The 21,078-nt window shown below is 45.4% G+C and overlaps 3 protein-coding genes across 3 annotated transcripts in view; 1 reads left to right on the plus strand and 2 right to left on the minus strand.

Annotated features, from left to right (window-relative positions):
- SARC_02849 (hypothetical protein) overlaps window positions 1-706 on the minus strand; it is a 4,961-nt gene extending 4,255 nt beyond the window's left edge. Inside the window, exon 1 of the mRNA XM_014303385.1 lies at window positions 392-706. Within this exon, the coding sequence (XP_014158860.1) occupies window positions 392-574 (183 nt within the window). The 5' untranslated portion in view covers window positions 575-706. The remainder of the gene's footprint in view (window positions 1-391) is intronic.
- A 2,544-nt stretch (window positions 707-3,250) lies between these two features.
- On the plus strand, window positions 3,251-9,160 carry SARC_02850 (hypothetical protein). The gene is made up of 8 exons (XM_014303386.1): window positions 3,251-3,593; window positions 4,961-5,264; window positions 5,644-6,015; window positions 6,170-6,303; window positions 6,811-7,024; window positions 7,266-7,376; window positions 7,828-8,018; window positions 8,272-9,160. The coding sequence occupies exons 1-8, from the start codon at window positions 3,292-3,294 to the stop codon at window positions 8,420-8,422; spliced, it is 1,779 nt and encodes a 592-aa protein (XP_014158861.1). The 5' UTR covers window positions 3,251-3,291; the 3' UTR covers window positions 8,423-9,160.
- Window positions 8,788-20,903, minus strand: SARC_02851 (hypothetical protein). The gene is made up of 18 exons (XM_014303387.1): window positions 20,475-20,903; window positions 19,813-20,139; window positions 18,766-19,174; window positions 17,956-18,126; window positions 17,348-17,507; window positions 16,684-16,862; window positions 16,053-16,235; window positions 15,771-15,871; window positions 15,287-15,468; window positions 14,628-14,889; window positions 14,192-14,341; window positions 13,657-13,858; window positions 12,646-13,167; window positions 11,560-11,748; window positions 10,968-11,130; window positions 10,228-10,432; window positions 9,411-9,575; window positions 8,788-8,911 (listed from the first exon to the last, which is right to left on the minus strand). The coding sequence occupies exons 1-18, from the start codon at window positions 20,826-20,828 to the stop codon at window positions 8,801-8,803; spliced, it is 4,035 nt and encodes a 1,344-aa protein (XP_014158862.1). The 5' UTR covers window positions 20,829-20,903; the 3' UTR covers window positions 8,788-8,800.
- Window positions 20,904-21,078: the final 175 nt, after the last annotated feature.

Consider the following 21,078-nt stretch of genomic DNA (forward strand, 5'->3'; position numbering starts at 1 on the left):
ACATCGTACTATCCATGTGCCCTCACAAGCAAGATCGACGAAACAAGATCAACGAAGCAATAACTCCTCAGGTGAGGCGAATCGATTAGCGAACCATTATCTGTCAAGTACACGTGGTTGAACATTCTGCTCGCGGACGAAGCGCAATTGAGCGGTTTGACTAACGCAAACCACCCAGCTTGCCACATAGAAACTTTCCCTTGGCACACGACCCTCGCAGTATACGAGAGCACAGCAGAAAGATGTGCACCACAATACTGGGACTAGCTGTGATGCACAACTTTCCATCAAAAACTAATCATACCAATATGCTTCATACTATATTCATATTAAAAACGTATTAAGTAGCCAACCTTGGGTTCGACTGATGCTTTTGAACAGATGCACATACCCTCTGGGCCGGATCTTCGGTCATCGAAGTACCGCGCTCTTCGTGAGGCACAGGGCACTTTCCAGCTAGAGAACTAGCTATTTTTTCCTTGTCCATCTTATCTTCCATAGCTTGTCGCTCTTCAGGTGGGACAGGACATCCCTGAGAGGCCATATTGCTGGGAGTTGAGGCCGCAGCTCCCATGTTGAAGTCAGATAAGCTTAGTTATAAACGATTGTATTGAATGCAGATTGTAGTCTCTTGTGAATAGCTGCCATACAGCAGAATATATATATTTGAATTTGAATAGTACTCTCACTATCCACATAAATATTACCATTTACGCGACTCTATCGGCGGCCACGGGCCGGCATTGAGTGATATTGGCTGACACAAAAAAAAATATGTTAAAATTATTAAACCTCGTGTCCTGTCCTGTTGAAACCTTGAAGGACCGTCAAAAATGGTTGCTTCACTCTTGTTTTGGGCTGTGCTTTGTAGTCTGTGCTCAGTCTCACTGCCCAGTCTCCTGTTTAACTTCTTCCACTTTCCATTCCCTACTATGTTTTATCTCCTATACTCTAGTAGAATGAGCAAAATAGTCGGACACGCACAAGAGGAAAATCAGGAAAACTTGCGAACTGGCTACTGTACAGGGCCACTAATTAGAATACATATCCGCAGTCTCACACTACTGGGCTGTGTGCTTCCGCCTTCCGGTAAATATTTTTGGGAAGCTTGTCCATTAACTTTTCCAATGGCGCCCGATGGTGTTGTTTTCTGCTTCTCTTTGTATATAGCGGTATAATACACATAAATAAGAAGCACCTCTCAGATTATGGCCACTCTCTTTACACCGCTGAACGTCCGCATCAAAAATTGAGCAGAATTCGAATAATTGAGCAGAATTCATTATAGTCTTCAATCGTGACAGGAGATCTACTTTATTATTTGCACTGCTTTTGTTTTAATTTGTATTTGTAAGCGAAGTTTAATCAATCTGTGTTCCCTGTTTTATTGGGCGCGAGTCAACCCCTGAAGGCCTGAAAACCCCGATGCTGAGTACTTCAATGCGATGATACCACCCTCAAATCGTCCACTTTGCTGTACAGAAATTGTGAATGAGCCTAGATTGTCGACCGTATAAAGCAGGGCACGAGCTAACAGTAAACAGACGCCTAAGTGTTATCTCTAGCCTTTGGCTTGTGAACATGGGAATTGTTTTGTGTGTTCAAACTACAAAGAGGCTTTTTTTTTCCGGTCCATCAGCCTAGGCAGCTTAGGATACAGCTTAGTAGGCTTAGTAAAAGTATAGACACACAAAGAATACAGCTTACCCGTGTCCCTTGTCAAAAAAATTCACGAAAACAAACATTCTATAACAAGAGCTAGAATGAATCAACAGCCTTAAATTATTGTAAACGTTGCTTGTTTCTCATGTTAAGTTTATATGGTTGATTCCACTACACTCCTACGATAGTTGTTAGCGTTGCATTTCGACCACATCTATTTTTGAAGACATTCATTAATGTCAAAATTTGGTTCTAACGCTATACCAGGCATATAAGAAAAGAGAAACCTATTCAATATAAATTTGACGGGCAAGGGCTTAAAAGGCCGAAACTGTGAGGTATCAAAGTACAATGCAATGCTCAATCACAAGACGTGAATCAAATTCAGACTATTTCTTAGCATAGGGATCACGTACACACCAAACCTAAGTCTAGAAAACTAAAGACAACCCAAACTTAAAGAGCAAGTCAGCGCACGGCGTACCAATGCGACAAATTCATTCAAGCCATCTAGCGAAAAAAAAAAAGATAGAGGAACAAACCAATTTTGCATCGCATGTATGAATGCTCGATAGTTGAAGGTACTATCCTAGCTATACAACACTATAAGTGACGAAGAAGACTTGAACGACCCAATTTTAGACGACGCTTTATTTTGCACAACTCTAAATAAACAGCCAGAAGCCAGATCAACACACACATCTCCGCTTGATGGTGCGATTAGACATACCTACAAGTGGGAATGACAATGTTTGTGTGAAGTTGTCAGTGAAAACGCAAATAATAAGGAAGTACAAAAAAAAATGAATCCAAAAAGGTAGCTCAGTATCAGGTAAAATGATATCAGTACGATACAGATACATTCTGTCGTTCACAAAAGCAGTAGTTTGTCCTCATAGCTACAATCAATAGGATATAATATAGAATAGAATAGTATGCCGACCTATAACAGCGGAACATGTCCTTCCAAAGCTTGCCATACAGATATATACATACCATTCAAACTACTTTCAAAACAGCCCCTCCTCCACTTCCTCGACTATTGACGAACTGAACTTGTGTGCATACGAGGCTGGTTGTAATATATACTTTTCTCTGCTGGGTTCTCAAACCTCACCGGCTCATGATCACCCCTTGCTACTCTCGCAGGACTCGCAGACTCGCGTCTCGCGGTCCCTCGTGCCTCGTGGTCTCTCTTCTGTTGTTTCGAGTGATTTCGACTGATCAGTGATCAGACGTCGGTATTGGTCGAAAGCAAAAAAAATCTTAGTACCGAACAGGAAATGTATAAATGCGCGCCAAAATCAGAAGCAAATTTTAACCAATTTTTAAAAAAAGCATGTGTACGTCCATTTGTAAATACTATTTACATATGCCGGATAGCGCTCTCTGAATTAATGAATCAATTAGATATCATACAGGGTTTTAGAATGGCGAAAAAGAAATAGAACGTTCTCGTAGAATAGTATAGAGGAGTACTCTGAGAACCCTTACACGAAAGCCATCTGCTGAACTAGTTTGTGTTTATGACATAAGACTTTAATACACAGTAACATTAGCAGCTGCGCAGCAGTACTAAAAACTACCTGCCTTGGTATTTCATAGCTTCAAAAGTTCAAAACTGATCCAATGAAAGGCGGTAAGCACAATAAGGGTCACAAAGGGCTGCCACACGGTAAACGTCGGGCTGCCTTGGCCACCTCGCTATTCCCAAACGTGAACAATGGAGCTGCATTCCTGTCGGCCTGGGAAGCGCGACAGCCATGCTATATGGAATCATGCGCTTTGGCTGTTAGTTTGAAAGACATCACAGCGGACAACATAATCACATCTACATGCGGTGCTGCAAAGGAGTGCGCTTATGGGCGAGATGTGGTCCACACACAATCTCAATCGCTTGCGATGAGCAAACGCATCTACGAATGGCACGGGTATGGTATATGAACAATGTGTGTGCATCTTCGTTTAAGACTCTTTATACAGGTTATAGGTTTTTGTTGTTCTGTTTAATCATGGAATTTAGTGGCTGAATAATTATATTTTTCGATGCCGGCTATTCTAGCGATATTCTAGCAACCTTACTCGGATGATGATAAAAGGCATTGCAACCACATAAAAAGTGTTATCTCCAGCATAGACCGTTCGTGTGTGTGTGTCCCCGATTGCATGCGGATGATGGTGAAAGGCACTTTAACCACATAAAAAGTGTTATTTGCAGCATAGACCGTTCGTGTGTATCCTCGATTTTATGCGGATGATGATAAAAGGCATTTAAACCACATAAAAAGTGTTGTTTGTGGCATAGACTGTTCGTGAGTGTCCCCGATTGTATGCGGATTGTGGTAAAAGGCATTTTAATCACATAAAAAAAGTGTTATTTACAGTACAGACCGTTCGTGTGTGTATCCTCGATTGCATGGGGATGATGATAAAAAGCATTTTAGCGACGTGAAAAGTGTTATTTGCAGCATAGACCGTTCGTGTGTGTGTCACCGATTGCATGCGGATGATGGTAAACGGCATTTTAACCACATAAAAGGTGTTCTTTGCGGCATACTGTTGGTATGTGTCCCCGATATATGCGTGTATGGACGTCTGTTCTCACTTGCAGGCAAGCTTAAAACTATGTCATGCGCGTGTTCTAGTATGAAGTGCCGATCGAGTCTAAAGTCATGCACTTGTTTTTCAATACAACTTGCTGCGAGCCAACGTACACACATGTATACAAGTACAGATATTGATGCCACCACTCTATTTACATGCCTTGTGTACATTACAACGAGACTGCTACGTCCCATCCTAGCTTGCAAATCGTGGAAACTAATATCTACAGTGGATCAATTGTAGGGGTTCGTCTTTCTTTACTCTTTACAGTACGTCTGTTATCAGTCTTAATATAGTAGCAACTGACATGTATCATATATCATCAGAGTGTAGGTATTAATTTGCAGCGCCTGCGAACGTCTGTGCACATGTTTTTATGTTGTTGCTTGGCAGCAACCACAAACAGCAATTTTAGACATTGTTACATTCGTAAATTTCCTCGTGCTCTAGACTGAGCCTGAGTATCTACATCGATTATTGACATTACCACACTGGTTTGTACGGCCTCCTTGGTGAATCTTGGCAACTAGAAATCTTTACGCGCAATAGTTGTTATATCATATTATCTCTCAGACACTTGAACCACGCAACGCGCAAGCTCTCAAAAATCATACAGGCACTGCAGTGCACGTTGCATAATTACAATCCGATGATATCCGCAAACTAATGTTCTACGTTCACGCTCACCACACAGAGACCTACACGGCTCAGTGAGTGACATACGCCTGCAAGAACTCATCTCACCAACCAAGGGGGCTGGTAATAGCGTGCGTTTCCTGAGACAGGAGATGCGGGCACCACTCATCGCACTCGCAAAGGCTGTGGACACCTTCTGGAAGGGTGAGGGCGGAGTGAGTGTGTGTGTGGATGTGGTCACACACGATGCCCTGTTTGCGCCACCCTCGCTGTACTCCACGGATACCCTCCTGATACAGACAGAGGGCTCGTTGCATGTGCAATTGATTGATGTCGCAGACGAGTGGCTGGCCATTGGTCAGGTGAGTCCTTTGGAGCTTAAAATGTGCTTGTAGTCCTCATCTTCTCCAAAGCTATCCTGTTATACAGATGGATTGTTGAATCATTCAGTAATAATTGTAGCTTTTGTCACGATTCTGTATCTATCTGGAATTGGAAGTACAGTCTAGAGTACTGAAAGTATAATCGAAAGTAAATATGTTTTATTTTTGATACCCTTAATTCACTGTCCTCCAACGATCGTAGCTTCTTATTCAGTAAACTCGATAAGTTCTCTAGCTAAGTGACTTTTCCTGTGAGTATTCACCGTCGTGTGCGCACTTGGGACTAAGATGCTCATTGATTCACTGTATAGACCTCCTGCTTCATACTAACGTACACTTTACCGCTTGATTTCCGCAGCACTGTGCGTACAAATCCCATCGCCCTTGCAGCCAATTCCCCACCCTCTTCACGACAGAAGGCACTATTTTGGTGGATGCTGAGGAGCCCAAAATCGTCCAAGACTTGATCCTAAACCCCGGCGATGTCCTCTACGTGCCGCAACACTTAATTGTGTTTGCAGACACTCAACACGAGGAGTGCGATATTAAGGAAGGTGTATCCACGACAGCGTCAGTGGCACTACCGTCACAACCTGTATGGTCCGATGTAGTAGACGCAAGCGTTATGGGTGCTTTGGAGGTTCTGGGACACGATCCAGATTCGCGGTTGTTCCCGAGGCGGAAAGTGACGGATGTGGGACTTACGCTGACACAGAGCATGGGCGAGGAGGTGGGGTTTCTAGATTTAGTTGCTGTTACTTTCGCAGATTGTGCTTTTGTAATTCTCATGCATGTTGACACACCGCAAACATTCATTAGAAATATATTCCTATACAATATACCATGTTAAAATATCTAATTGCGTGTTTCGTTGACTATTTTAGGGTACTGTGGCGAACAGCATTGTCAAGGAAGTGCTCCAGACGGCTTTAGAACTGGCCAATACCACGCTCAAGCATATGGAGTCGAGGTGTGCGTATACGCATACAGATTTTGACAACAGTGACCGCTTCAAAAAGTATGTTGCATAAATGGCCGCGTGCGATCCTCAGAGTCTGTGGATCAACGCTTGCGATTTTAAGATAGTTTAGTTACTTGTATTTTGTGGCCTTTTTCATATTGTGTTGGTTTGTTGTACGTGTTAACAAAGTACACGCAGTGAATGTGAACGCACCTGCCATGTTGTTTTATTGCTTATAACGAGGTTATGTATATGAGGGTTTTTGATCGGTCAGACTTGGGACTAGCATATATGAAGCACTCTCTATGGGATGTTTCGTACTACGATGCTTCTACAAGCAAGTGAATGTGTATTGGCTATATCAATTGATGAGTCAGTCTATGCGCTAAGCTCGTGCTCGGTATATATATATGTATGTATGTCATATGTATATTTATGTACATGTGTATGTATATATATATATGCTACTCTATACCTGTTTTTTTTTTGGCATTTCATTCTCTTGCTCTTGCTCTTTCCCGGGAGCTAACTGTCTTTCTCGCTGTCCCATCTTTAACCGTGCAGAATGGACATACACGCACTGCTTGAGGAGAACGATGGTATCGTGAAGATACCCAATGTACTACCCAAGGAAATGGCGGACAAGGTGCTGCATACACTGCAGAATATCAGTGAGGCTGAATGGCACCTGGCAGAGAATGGCTCGGCCGACAAGAATTACGCCACCGAGGTGTCGCACGCGTTCATGTCCGCACGCTCCTTCCCGAATAGTGACTTTGTAAGTATAATACGTTTCATGCGATGAGCAAATTTATTGCATTTTCAATGTTGTGTCATTTCTTAGACTCAACAAATGCATTCTATTTTTGATTTACTCGACGTCTTGGCGGAGAGGGATGAAATTCTAGACAATCTCGCAGATTAAAGATGGCCAATTCCATTTCATGTGCATCTCTCAAAGTACGGAACCCTACTTCTTGATTACTGATGCTATGTCGACTACGTGTTTTGCTGTACAGGTGCTTGACATGTTCCATGATCTGCTACCTCTATCACCCGCGCTTTTCTCCGCCGGGAAGTATACCAAAGGTCACTTCATCGAAGCACACGACGACAGAGCTTACAAAGAGGTGAGCTCCATTCCCAAAGTCCACTCTTCTCCTCTGTTGAGTGCCGTTATTGTCTACATATTAATGTGGATGGTTCTGTGTTCACTACAAACCGTCTTATGAAATTATCACATGCATATATTTATATATAAATATGGGGGATGTATGTATATATATATATGGGTGTGAATATGTATGTATGTATGTCTTGTCGTCATACCTGCTTTTATAATACACATGACTACACTTCAATATTTACAAGCGCGTATGATATACTGCTGTTTCAAATTATAGTTGTATTATATATCGGCGGCTATCTGTATGTTATTTGGTAGAATAGCAATACAATCATGTATTTGTCATCGTGTAATGTAGAATTCACTCTCGTCATCATCAATTGATTCTCTAGTTTTACTAGTATTTCCGCAATTTTTTTCATCTCATTTGTTTGAATTTCTATTGCAAATGCTAGATTGGAGGTGAAACCTACTCACGAGACATCGCATGCATATACTACCTGACGAAAGACTGGTCCGAAAAGGACGGTGGTGCGCTCCTGGATATGGAAAGCAAGATAGCACATATCCCAGAGTTCAACTCTATGATCATCTTTCAGGTGCCCCGGTGGCACGAAGTCCAGCCCATGGTCTCTGATCGAGAGAGGTAGGTGTCTTTCGGTTACGGCAGCGTTAGTTTTTCTGGGTTCTTGTGTCTATCTAAAATTGCATATACCGGTGGCGATAAAATGTCACTAGACTCTGCTATCAGACTAGATCCCTGTAATTTCTGCGATCCTGTTTGTTGAACTAAGACGCAATTCGGAAGGTACGTGAATGCCCCAATAAACAAATAGATCCAACGCGCAGACTATGCGCGGTGTCCATCACTAATACTCCTTTCTCAAATTGTATTTCAGATTCTCGATATTTGGTTGGTTCTTAAATCCCGGTAAGCAATACCCTCTCACTGACGATGTAGAACTTGAAGAACAACTGGACGGGGTACCGCTGCGTGCAACGAAGCGCAGCAGGCGTTCGGGCTGGAGCGTTGAGACACTAAAAACATAAGGCATATTTGCGAAAGTAGACAACTATGCACCGGCGTGCCCGGCCATGCCAAAGTATATAAGCGTTGTACACAGATATGACGACTGGAGTTGAATGCGTATCTTACCGAGCGCCACCAGAAAGTTTTTCAAGGGTGAAGGAAGAGCGCAAACTTCACATGTAATGAATATAAATTTCTACAACTGTCCATGTTGTACATGGACCTCCCAGATAACCGAAGATAACCCTCCCAGATAACCGAGTACTAGGCGAAGTGGATACTTGCCGCCCATAAGCGCTGTAGCGTTTGTCTGGTCATTATTTGGAATAGTTTAGATTTGAAATGCCTTGACTATAGACCACCTGTAGATTACTAAAATCAATTTGTTTTATTTTACGCTATACACTAAATGTGACCTCGTTGTGATCTCTGCACAGACTGAGTGTGTTCGCTGCAATCCACACTAACCGCACATCCTCATCCAGCACCTTCTGGTCGCAAGCGGGTACCTATAGACGGGTGTTAGGGTTAATTATGGAGAAAAAAATCAAAGCCGAGACTATTTCTGCTCCTCGAGAGGAGAGCAGTTGTTTTTAAAACAGATCCACACATTAAGATGCTATTTGTGTTGAAAAAAAAACAAGTTTACGACAACATGTCAACAATAAAAACCTTTCCGAGTATGGCGACATTGATATCCACAGGCATTGTAAGTAGCAACTTTGAAAACCAGCATTAATACTTGCCCTGGAAAATACTTGCCGAAGGACAAGGGTGACAAACGACCATACTAATCCATAGCCAAATTAGTGAAATTCACTCACCAACTATCATAGAAATACCCTAACTGCCGAAAACACCAACGTGTTTCTGTGCGAGCCTTTTTGTCTGTGGCCAATACATTGCAACATACAACTCCTCCATAATCTAACATTTGGTACCATCACCCGCTAACCATCCTTACGTTTTCTCTGATAAACCTTCAGTATCCCTTAGATTGCTCGTTACCTTGTGTGTGCTGATACATCTGATGGTGTTGGTCAAAATGTTGAATATGGACATGTTCGTCTGCCAGAACTTGAGAGAGAGGTCACGTGCACTGTACGAGGCCAGCACTCGCCCATCGTTGGAGAAAGCAACGGCCGTTACCTCATTCTGCTTGGTATCGATGTCCTGCCAACCATATATGAAGTATTTGCGATGAGCACGCAAAATGCGTTCAGTGACGATTTTCAATGTATGTAGAGTTCGGTTTGTGATGCTAATAATATTCACGATTTATAAACTTATAAAACACATATATAGAAATCTGCACTATCGTAGGTGCGGCCATATATACGACTAGTTCCACATAAATACAGAATTGTAAAGCAAACACATATTTACATACATGTATACGTGTATATATGAGGGTATCTCTGCATAGCATTTGCAGTTATCACACCCGGGTATGTACTGCACTAATCACTGTAGGTTCACCAACCACAACCTAAGACTTCGAATAGGGTTCCAAAATGTTCGTTGCAGGTCTGCATCAACTACTAAGTACCAAAGACCTCAAATAATCGGAGGATAAGAAGCGTTTACCGAGTGCTAACGACAGCAATGCCCGTTGAACGCGTGCGTATTGCACAGGGGATTAATAAACACTCCCGGAAACGCTCGCAAATTGGTACTCCAAGTATGACAGCCTCAACACAAAAAGGTGTGTGCACCAGCAGCCCCACACACACATGCCGTATTGTATCCATATCGAGCACCGTACAACTGTAACTATAGCAAGTGAACGTGCTCCAACAAATCTTAATTCTCTTCCTCCACGTACCTGCCACCGCCGCGCGGTCTTTAGATCGTATAGTACCACTAATCCCGACGACGAGCCTACTGCTAACTTCTGTGACGGCGCATGGAAGCTGACCATGAGATAGCGTTTGACGATTTCTTGCAGGGTCTTGGTGCTGCCCTCCAGGCAATTGTCGCGCAACTGTGGGACGTGTGGATCCAGAGAACGAACGACCAGATCGACGAGCCTGAAGGGGGGGATGGGCATGGTGAGGGCGTATGCGCTGGGTATGTGCATCAGATTTTGTGAGTGTCATCTCCGTTCAAAGTACGTGTGATTATAACGTGTTGAATGATGGTGCAATTAGAAGATGGACAACTGCATAACGGATAATTCGAACATGCATCCGATGTGGTGAGCGCCATCTTGGTGTACGTGCGGTTGTTGCGTGTGCCTTTGATAGTGCGTTCGTATAGCAGTGTGCACATTTGAGCTATGATCGCAGTTGTAGCAGTGTAGCGGTGCAATCGGTTCAAGTTGATACGCGTGTGCAACTATGATTGCGTTGGCTAAGTGGTGTAAATGAATCGTTGCCATGGAAACGCACCAGAATGACAACCGCAATGCAAGCATCTCGTGCACCTCTTCCGCCATGATCAATTACATACAAGGAAGAGCACACGCCCACAAGCGTACACACGCGCAGCATTCAATATCTCCCACATCTATGCAAGTACTGGTGTGCTGTATAACTCTCTAGCGCTCTGGTAGTCAGCACTCACCTAGGCACCTGCTCGCCGAAAACATCGGGGATCTCCCTCACGAGGTTGAGCACAACGTTCATCGCGTGGATGCGTGATGGTACGGACTGTGATTTCACGAAGAAGTTACTGATCGTGGTCACCAGCACTCGCGGCGCATTCGTTGCAACTTTCTTCAGCACGCCTAGACAGCGTTTGGGTGACAAGTGTGGGTCAAATACATAAACAGGTAAGCAGGTGACGATCCAATACACCCATGGAAGATCTACTATAATCATAACGAGGGGATTGATTGGGATGTACTGGTCACGAGACCAAGCGGATGAATTGCAAACTACTGAGGCGAATTGGGATATCCGTTTCAATAACAACGCGCTGCAGTGGGTGACTGTCCTGGTGGTTCACCAAATAATCGCTAAGTTCAGTTGATATGGTGATAATTTTCCAAGTGCAGAGAGAACAGAATAGTAATAAGCACTTTATGGCTTATCAAAGTACCACTTGTACACTCAATGCACCCTTTTCAACCTCAATCTTGATCAAAACACAGCCCTGCATAGCGGACATATGTATACACACACCCGAAAGCGATCCGGAGGAAAACAATACCCACCGAAGTACATGGCCCTCCCCTTTATGGCATTGGTGGATGATTTGACCACCGGCCCAGTTACAGCCAACAGCTGCAACACCAGACGAGGCACGTCCAGGTGCTCCATCCATGTGCTGAATCCCTCGCCCAGCAATTCCGCAGCCGCCGTTGTCCTTCGCCCGTCGAACTTCTTTCCCGCTGCCTGCGGGTCTGTTGTGTGACACATGGGTTAACGTATTGGGAGGTATACAAATATTGAGTAGCACATCAGCGTGAAATCTAACATTGGTTTCGCGGGTGAGTATGCCAATGCGGGGGCTGTTCTGCACCGATAGGATGGCTCGATAGAATTCGCACTGGGAAAGTTGAACCCCTAAAACAGCTAAGAGCAAGACTGACGCGCCTATATCAATACCAAGATCAAAGTATATTCTAGTGCGCACAGGACGATCGCAGAACGGCGATATAATTGATAGTTTGCGTTGCTGTTGTCCTGTTCCAAAGTATATTAGCAGTAAAGCCGTCATTTCAATTGTGTTTTGAACATGAAATGGTCCAATCTGTTCCCATACTAAAACATTTCATAGAAGACACCACTGATTACTGATTGCCCCACCATGACTTTCTTCGAAACAATTTTATCGTATTGATCGCACCGCTTTCCAATTCATTAGGAGATATATGACCACAACGAAGCGACAACAGTTACAGACCCGGTACTTTAGTGTTATACATGCTAATCCCTAAGCCCACCTTTCGATATGCAACTGCCCTTACGCTACAAAATTCAACAAAATGCGTGTAACAAAAGGGCTCATCCAGTCACGAGAAACGACAGTCCGACTCCGCCACGACAGCTACAATTGTTCAACGTAACGGATACTCTCCACTTTTACAGCAATAAACATGTTTTTCATGGAACCATACCGCGCCACTTTCACAGCCACATTGAGAATCCAACAAAACACGGAATTTGCAAGCTTCTCTACAACTTGAAATAAGTGAAACAGCGCAACATCCTCAGAAATAGGAGGTACGAGCTTCTATGCAGACATGGAATGTACAAGAACTGAGGAGAACCCCGAGTCTGAACACTTCTCGGCGTACCGGTTTTGCTTTTGTTGTTGAAGCGGTCCGCCGGCCTGCCATTCTGCTCCAGCGCGGCCAAGCACAACTGCCCCGCCACTTTGGCCGTTAGCTCGGGCGATAGCGCCGACGGATACCTCGACCCAATCAGCCCCAGCACCAGTACAGCCATCCGGTCGTGTGGCGAGTCGTACATGTCGTTCTCGTTGACATTGCGCTGGTGTTGTGTGGCGCTGGTCAATTTACTGGCCGTCCTGCCAGCCTCCGTGGGGGGATCTGTGTCGCCTGGCGCGTGGTGTGCACCCGGATGCGGAGACACCCGCTCGCCCGTGGGGGTGTGTGCCGCGGGCTTGATGTCTGGCTGGCTCTGTAGGTACACCTCCCACTTGCACACCTCTTCGTCGATCATCGCATCGCTCATGGCGGCCAGGTACGCGTCCACCAACTGGTGTATGGGGCGCGACATCGACGTGCCCTTCCAGAAGTCCGTGAGGATGCCCAGGGTGGGTGGGACAAACGGCAGTTTGCCAGTCACGGGATCCGCTGCAGTGGGGAATGAGATGCGTGCGGATTTGTAGTCTATGAAAATACTATTGCGGTACGGCGTGATTTTTGTTCGACGCACGCCAACAAGACATGAAATGAATTTGCCTATGTGAGACTCCTATACGAGATTGACTAGTGCTTGAGAAATACATGAGGTATGTAGGTTATAGATATGCTATGGATAATTATGGCATTAGCGCTATGACACGAATATAGCGATGTTGCTTGGCATGTGACTTGGGCAGGCATTCGTAATGACTAAGTGCGAGTCCAATGAAAAAAGTAAAATGCAATTCTCCCGTTGTACGTTGTATTAAAATGTCTTCAGTATATGAAAACTTGAAAACGCTGAAATCCGCAAGCCACATTCGCAAGTACACTCAGAACCACGCTCGCTCAAACATCAACGTTCAGATTTCGAAACCGATGCGCAATTTAAGAACCACCGACGGTACCACGGGTGGCGAGAAGTGCAAAACAACGTACCTGGCAGTTGAGGTAAAGTGACGGTAAACAACGTGCACAGCAGACGCGTAGCAATGGGGTGCTCCCAGTAGGTGAGTGATATAGCACAGGCCATCTGCACGCCGGTTAGGTGTCCACTCATGCGCCATGGGTCGGTGGGACGAGTACTTCCAGCCATGAGCGATGAGATGTGTCCGTTGCGGCCCAGGACGGCGTGTGATGGCTGCAGATACAGTAGAGATGCAAGAGGAATGGACGGCTTTGTGCGTCAGGATATGTCCGCGTGGATGACACAGATATGCTGGATATAGTGGGATAGTGTCCAGGATATGCATGGGCCGCTGACTGACTGTGCGTGAACAGAGACGAGACATGGCAGTGCCCCGTGCGAAGAAAACGGATGCACGCAGTCGGCAGTGGCCTGTCATTATTCACAGATAACACAGATCACAATACGTTCACAGGTACATCGATGCCTCCACAATAGCAGCGAAGTTGTCACCATAAACGTATCACCGTAAGCAAGGTAGTCGACGCCAAAAATCACCGTACTTACCTCTTTAGGGATTTTGACATGGAGGATTTTCGACAGCTGTTGGTCGATGTCGGGCCGGAAGCCCCACGGCATGACGTAGGGCATGAGCATCTTCAACAAGCCCTTGCACACATCTGTATCTCGATCGCCCGACTTTAGCAGCGATACGATCTACGGGAAACCCAAAGTGAAAGAAGAGATATTGAGTAGCTGAGGTTTTGAAATATAAATACAAACGCTCCAGAGACACAGCCCCTTTCTAGACCGAGAATTCCAGACCGAGAAGCATACATTCTCCATAGTGGTCATGGCTATTAATATCTCAGGGTTAGACGGTAGGTGGGATAGCACCGCAAACCAGAGAGACTACATTGTAGAAAGAAAGATCACATGCAACAACTGCTTAACACACCAGTGCACTCACTACCAATGACAACGGCAAGCTTCCCATACCCACCTTCTTGACGTCGAACAGCACAACCTCTAGTGGTGAGTCTGCATGGCTCAATCCAGTCCTCTGCAGTTTCACCAGTGCCACATTCTTGGCCTGGGCATTGGTTGGACTACACGTGAGGGCTGTCGTGAGTGTCTTGAGGTTCCCGTACCCATTGCCCGATGTGACGGTGTCGTCTCCGTATCGCTTCCACACCACATCACGTGCGGATGCTTGGCTCTCCCAGTTTGCCAGTATGCCTTCGGCCAATTTGCCTTGGGCGACTCTGTGGTATGGTAAGGGCTCATGCTATCAGCATTCAGCATTGGTGACAATGCATCTCTAGTCGTCCGTGCTGCAGGCTATGTGTTGCACACCACGTGGTAGACAAGTGGCGTCCGTCTCAAGTAGGTATACGAGATACCCGCGTTATCGCTATAGGCTTCATACATATGCTCTTGCTTACACTCGTATCTGTACAGAACAATAAACACTGGCCTGCGACGCTCCAGACGCACAGAACACTTTGGTAACAACGTATCAACGGACAAAGCGTACACGTACATCGTATCATCAGGAGCGGTTTTCGACAGTTCGACTGTCCAGAGTGGCGTGGCGTGTGGCGATTAGACAAGCGTAGTGTAGTCTGTTCTGTGTCAAAAGCCAGTGCCCATCCTACCTACCTGTCCAAATGGCCGGTACCCAGCTGCCAGACATATATGGTGCCGTCTATGCAGTCCACGACAAAGTAGTCGTCATCGTAACGCCATTGCACCGACCGCACAGGGAACATGTGGCCACCCATGCTGTGCAAGCACCTCATATCATCCAGTGAGTATATGCCTACGTTGTGATCGCCGGCAAGCTGTGGACGAGAGGTTGGATTAAGGCAGTGTGTTGGTGTTGGTGGCCCATTGGCTATAATATTATGCTCGGTGTATTTTGGTCCCCAGAACAATGGTGTGGCATGTTGGGCATAGATCGACGCTCGCCAGTAGTCGCGTGGTGAAGCGAGCAACAGAGGATCGATCTGTGGCGACGATTGCCGAAGTAGATGAACATGTAACAACACTTAAGAATGGATGGCGCTCACCTGCACACTAAATGCACGTAGGCTTATTGGCATAGGCAAAGACAAAAATATATAACTGCCTACACACAACTTACAGAACATATACAGTTCGTCGACCGCGACACTTCCCGTCCGGAAAACGGTATCAACCTCGCAATGGGAGCGCAGTGGTTGTGGAACACATGAATTGCTTCGCCTGATCAGCGCGACGATGGGTTAAATCATGTTAGTCCCATGCAAAGCTTTCCTATTTTATTCGCAGGAAATGTTATCAAGCGCAGGGTATAACGCCTGATGTACTAACGTCATATTGGGATAGCCAATTACAGCCCACACATAATCAACGAGCTGTTTCCACGACACAATCGCACACATACCTGTTGATACATTCCACACACGAATGGTGAAATCGTCTGATCCCGATATGAGATGGTGGGCTGAGAAATTGTTGTCGACATCGTGTGGATACAGCAAACACGTGACAGCCCCGGTATGGCCGGTCATCAGTATTGGGTCGCTCGCCTTTTGCGGCGTGTAATCTTCTGATGACTTTACGATCACTGAGGGAACGTAGAAAACAGTCGTGGCGAAAGGCATGTTAGATAACAACTCACAACCAGTTCAGTCAAAGCTGCCTATAGAAGGCAAACGTCAGATGTATGGAGAATTCAATTGGCTACGATTCTGAGCCATATCAAACACAAAGCTCTTCTACCGAGTACGTAACGACACGACTCAATGCGATGTTGGTCGCCAGATTTCTCGACAGCAATGAGCACATCGCATAGCGCAACAAGTCGAGAACCATGACCCCAAAACCCCATGCTCTCGGCCGGAATGTCACGAGAACATAAACTGCAGCATATAGTGCTGAGACTTACTCCATGTTAATAGTTTACGATAATGATATTGCATGTATACTCATAAAGCATCTTCATTCAAGTGGCTTTAGAGATTCAGCAACCCATCACCCGAGGCCTACAAACATGCTCATGTCGCACAACATACCTATACCGCCCCCTGTTGCGTGCGGACTGACTTTCGGCAGATGTTTGGTTGTCTGACATTCGTTGCTCAAAACCCTCTCGAGCTCTGCCATTAGCTCGCACAGAACAATTACACCCGATGCATAACCTCTGGCCATGTAGATATTCTTAATAATTGCAGAGGCAGTAACATCGCCATAACTGTGTGAAAGCGAAGTATTTGTTCTGAATATATGTATGAGGGTGTTTTTGCAGCCAACTTCTCCCGGGCTTCTTAAGAAGGATGAGTGTTTAATATGCTAGCGTGTGGGTCTCGATTAAGAAGGAAAGAGACGAGCGATCCTTGCAGGGTTTTCCAACTTGCATGCCTGTGTGCATACGTGGTTGCTGCTATTGTCCCGCGCAACGCAAAGTAACACACACACACGCGTTCCACAAACCCAGCGATTCATTCACTCCGCAAAAACTACGCCTAGTATCGATCCTTTCACATCGCATGACGCACACCAGTCACCTGTGAACTCAAGACGCAGAAATACCACTGCATCGCTCTCCAACGCTTCACACACACACCCTTGCGCCAACAATCAATTGCCACATATACGCCAACTGGCCAAAAATCTATCCTACGAACACGCATACGATGTTCAACTCAACATTGAAAACTCTATTCGCTCACTACTTGCCCATTGTCTGTTTCTTCGCCGGCATCCCACTTATCCCTAAAATCGTAGGAAGCGCAATTCGAAATGATCTCTAAGTCTCCCTTGGCCGCTTCCGTGTTGGATAATTCAAGCAAGTCATAGCTGTCGGCAGACTTGAAGGGTATTGAGCTGGCATCGATACCTTGTGATATTAGCGTGAGATTATACTGAATTAAGAATATGCCTAACTCAAGTGAACGATAACCAGACATCTTCGCCAGGTTTAATATGCAGAAAGAATCCCTTACTAATCACGTACGCACACCTCACGGACTATCAACGAACATTCATACTACCGCAATACTTTACGAACAGACTCTCGTTCAGATGCCTGTGTGTACAAGATTTGGATTCACTAGTGGTCAAGAGTTTGGACCACATGCGCAAACAAGTGCCACTTTAGAGACTGACTATAGTAGAGGCCGGTACACCGCGGCAAGTCGAATACACTCGTATCCGCATTGGTACAGTCGAAAGTACAACCACGAGTGTGCGTCCGTTGAAGCTTCACATAGGCACACCTCGATTCTACAGCCAGTATAGTGCTCACATTCTCAACTAATGAAGAGTATCAAGGTAGGCTTATTTACCTGTCGCTGGGACTGATCTCTGTGATTTTGGATATAGGTACGGGGAAGACGCCTGCATCTTGTCGGAAACGTCCCACACGCGCAGAACTCCAAAATCGTCGCCAGATACAATCAGGTGACTAGGGAATGCCGATGAAACGGCGGGTCGCGCTGGCCCGTCCGCAGTTGTATCTGCACATTGCACGTGGCTGTCAGTGTATTGCTTGCTGACGACTACCAAGAGTTACAATAATCTGTTTAATATATTGATATATATCCGTAATTTTGCGTGTGCTATTATGTATATGCCATTAAGTGTGAATTTCGTTTGAAAGATTGCGGAGGGAATGCATTAGATGTGAGACTAGTATGGAGATACGTATGTGGTGCTCTTATATCATATTCCATGAGCGTAAAGATATATAATGCGCATGTTATCAACCTTGTGCATATGACTCCAATCAGGTATATAATTTAGACACATAAACGTACTCTAACAAAGTATACAGTTTAAACATATAAACATTCGTAAATAAAATTTGACAATTCATAAAAACATAAAAGTACTCAAATAAAGTACCAATTTTGTACACGCAAACGAACTCTGATAAAGTATCCAAATTATACACACATAAACATACTTAAGTGCATCAAAATGAATGCATTATGGAAATTGCTCACCATACCTAGAGCCGTGCAACCCCTTCAAATTGACAACCTTATCCCTGAGCTAAGCCCAGCCTTGAATGAAAACAATTTCAAGTACACTTAGGACAACAAACTATCGCATATGTATCAGAACGAGGCCTATTATCAACCAGTGTTTCCTACCAGGGCCGGCATAAAGAGAGACGGGGTTGAATCCTCGCACTCGCCCACCCGCAGACAGCACCAGATTCCTTATCCGTTCCGTTGGACCACGTTTAGCTGATCTCTCACTGGCCTCCGTTTGTTTAGTATCATCGCTTTCCTTATCCCCTAACACACTCGTGCCTCCATTCTCTGCACGTGTTGGCACTGGTGAGTGTGTGAAAGGGGTGGGTTGTGTCTTGGCACAGGGAGTGGCGGCCGTGTATACGCACACCAGACTTGCCATCTGCTGATTGAAGTCAGTTTGCGGCAAATCTGGGAACACTTGGAAAGAATCGGACTTCTTTAGCTCCAAGTGTCTTGACTGGGCAGTCTCGACATCGGTGGGGTCCGAAGGCGATTTCGTGGTCGCTGAATACGATGGCCTACCCTGTGTGGCACACAACCAGTCAATGATAGTATTGAGTCCACCGAACGTAACATCATATGCGTAAATACCCGGTGGCGCTTAGTTAGAAATAGAATACACAGGCATGACCTGGTATGCCAATCATGTGCTGGACAGGCATAGATCATTATGACCGCTCAGCCATAAAGCATACGCTCACTAAAGTTAACATGTACCACTCGACTTTTCAGCCTGCACGATTGAGGTGAAGCATACGCTCGGCAGTGTAATCTACAAACCCTTTTCCACACTAATCAATAACTGATCTTCGGACTCCTGAATACGCAACAATGAAATATCACGAAAGACACTCAAGACTACCTCGAAAACATTGCATGACGATCAGTGTAGGTTATATGCACACACTACCACTTGTCACCTGGCTTCACATATAGCGAAAGTTAGGTAGATAATCAACAGTTGTCTCGTCATGAGCTAAGAATTAAAGTATTGCAGGTCTCATTTCTTGCCCTGATTTCGTTGTCGTCGCATAGGCCGCCTCATCTTCTCACGAGATAGTCTATCTCCGTGGCTGAGAGCGCGTAGAATACACAACCGAGCACAACCGCGTATTCGATAAGGCAGCACGCACATGACACTGTCACTGCAAGCACTCTCACCTGGAACTCAAACGTCAGCGGTGCATAGGGTTTCTCTGGAAGGCTGAGGGAGTACACATAACAATTGCCTGCTTGTCCGAAGAGTGCGACCAGAGTCGACGACAGAAACTGCGAGCTCTGCCAACGGATGCGTGTGGGAGCCATGATGCGACACAGTAGCTTACATCCTGCCGCGGAGTACAGTAACCAGCACGTGGGCGTGACAATGCTGAAAAGAGACCGACAGAATGGGGAGATGGCAATTGTTTTGGGCTGTCGACAGCCCTCGAGCGGCTGAATCTTCAGCGGCTTCCAGAGGGGATGGTCGTCCACGCTCATGAATGTGGTCTGGTGTAGGGTATTTAGGAGAGTGATCAAAGTGGATGTGTTAAGGTTGGTCCATCCTCAGGATGCGTGTGGACTACAATTGATACATTTGAGCGTGTTTCTGTATAAAACAGCAAGAGAGTACCTTTAATAACGTAACATACAGTATGGAGTTTCACTACGGCTGTGCTTTTTCTGTCAACCCCGCGAAGAGTTCTAAAACACACGATAGACTAGTTTTTATGCCAATAAAATGTCTAACCTTAGTACATATCTATATACACCGCAAGACATTTTAACTGTATGTATTTTGTATGTGTAAACCCGTGGATATAAAGAAGATCATTTTTTCCTACCTCCACAAGTTCCAAAGACCACAGCTTGAAAGTGCCCTCTCCAGTTACAGCCAATAGCGCGTCCGTCTGCACCGGCTCGCCTGACCCGTTAGTGGTATCAATCGCACCCATCCCCACCACACACACAGCCGTAATCCAGTCAGGACGAGCTTCGCTGGTGAGCGTCTTGACAACGTGTAGGGTTGCGGCATCCACGACATACACCATCCCATAGTGTCCGGTACACACTACTTGCTTGCGTGACGTGAGCGTCGTGAGTGTGGATGGTCCACGCGGGAGAGATGTCTCCGTTGCTAAGCAACGGCCATCGGAAAGATCCCACAGGAATAACGTGCCGTCTTCGCTCGCAGACATGACCGCGTCAATCGAATCACCTGCTTGGCGCACACATACGGACACGATGGAAGACACTGATGCTTGGTGACCTGTTGAGATTTGAATCGATCAATAGGCAATAGTGGTGAACATACATGGAATTATAAAGATATATATATGTGTGTGTGTGTGTGTGTGTGTGTGTGTGTGTGTGTGTAGTAGTTAGTTAGTTAGTTAGTTAGTTAGTTAGTTAGTTAGTTAGTTAGTTAGTTAGTTAGTTAGTTAGTTA

Source organism: Sphaeroforma arctica, assembly GCF_001186125.1.
Source record: "Sphaeroforma arctica JP610 unplaced genomic scaffold supercont1.133, whole genome shotgun sequence".
Lineage (NCBI taxonomy): Eukaryota > Ichthyosporea > Ichthyophonida > Sphaeroforma > Sphaeroforma arctica.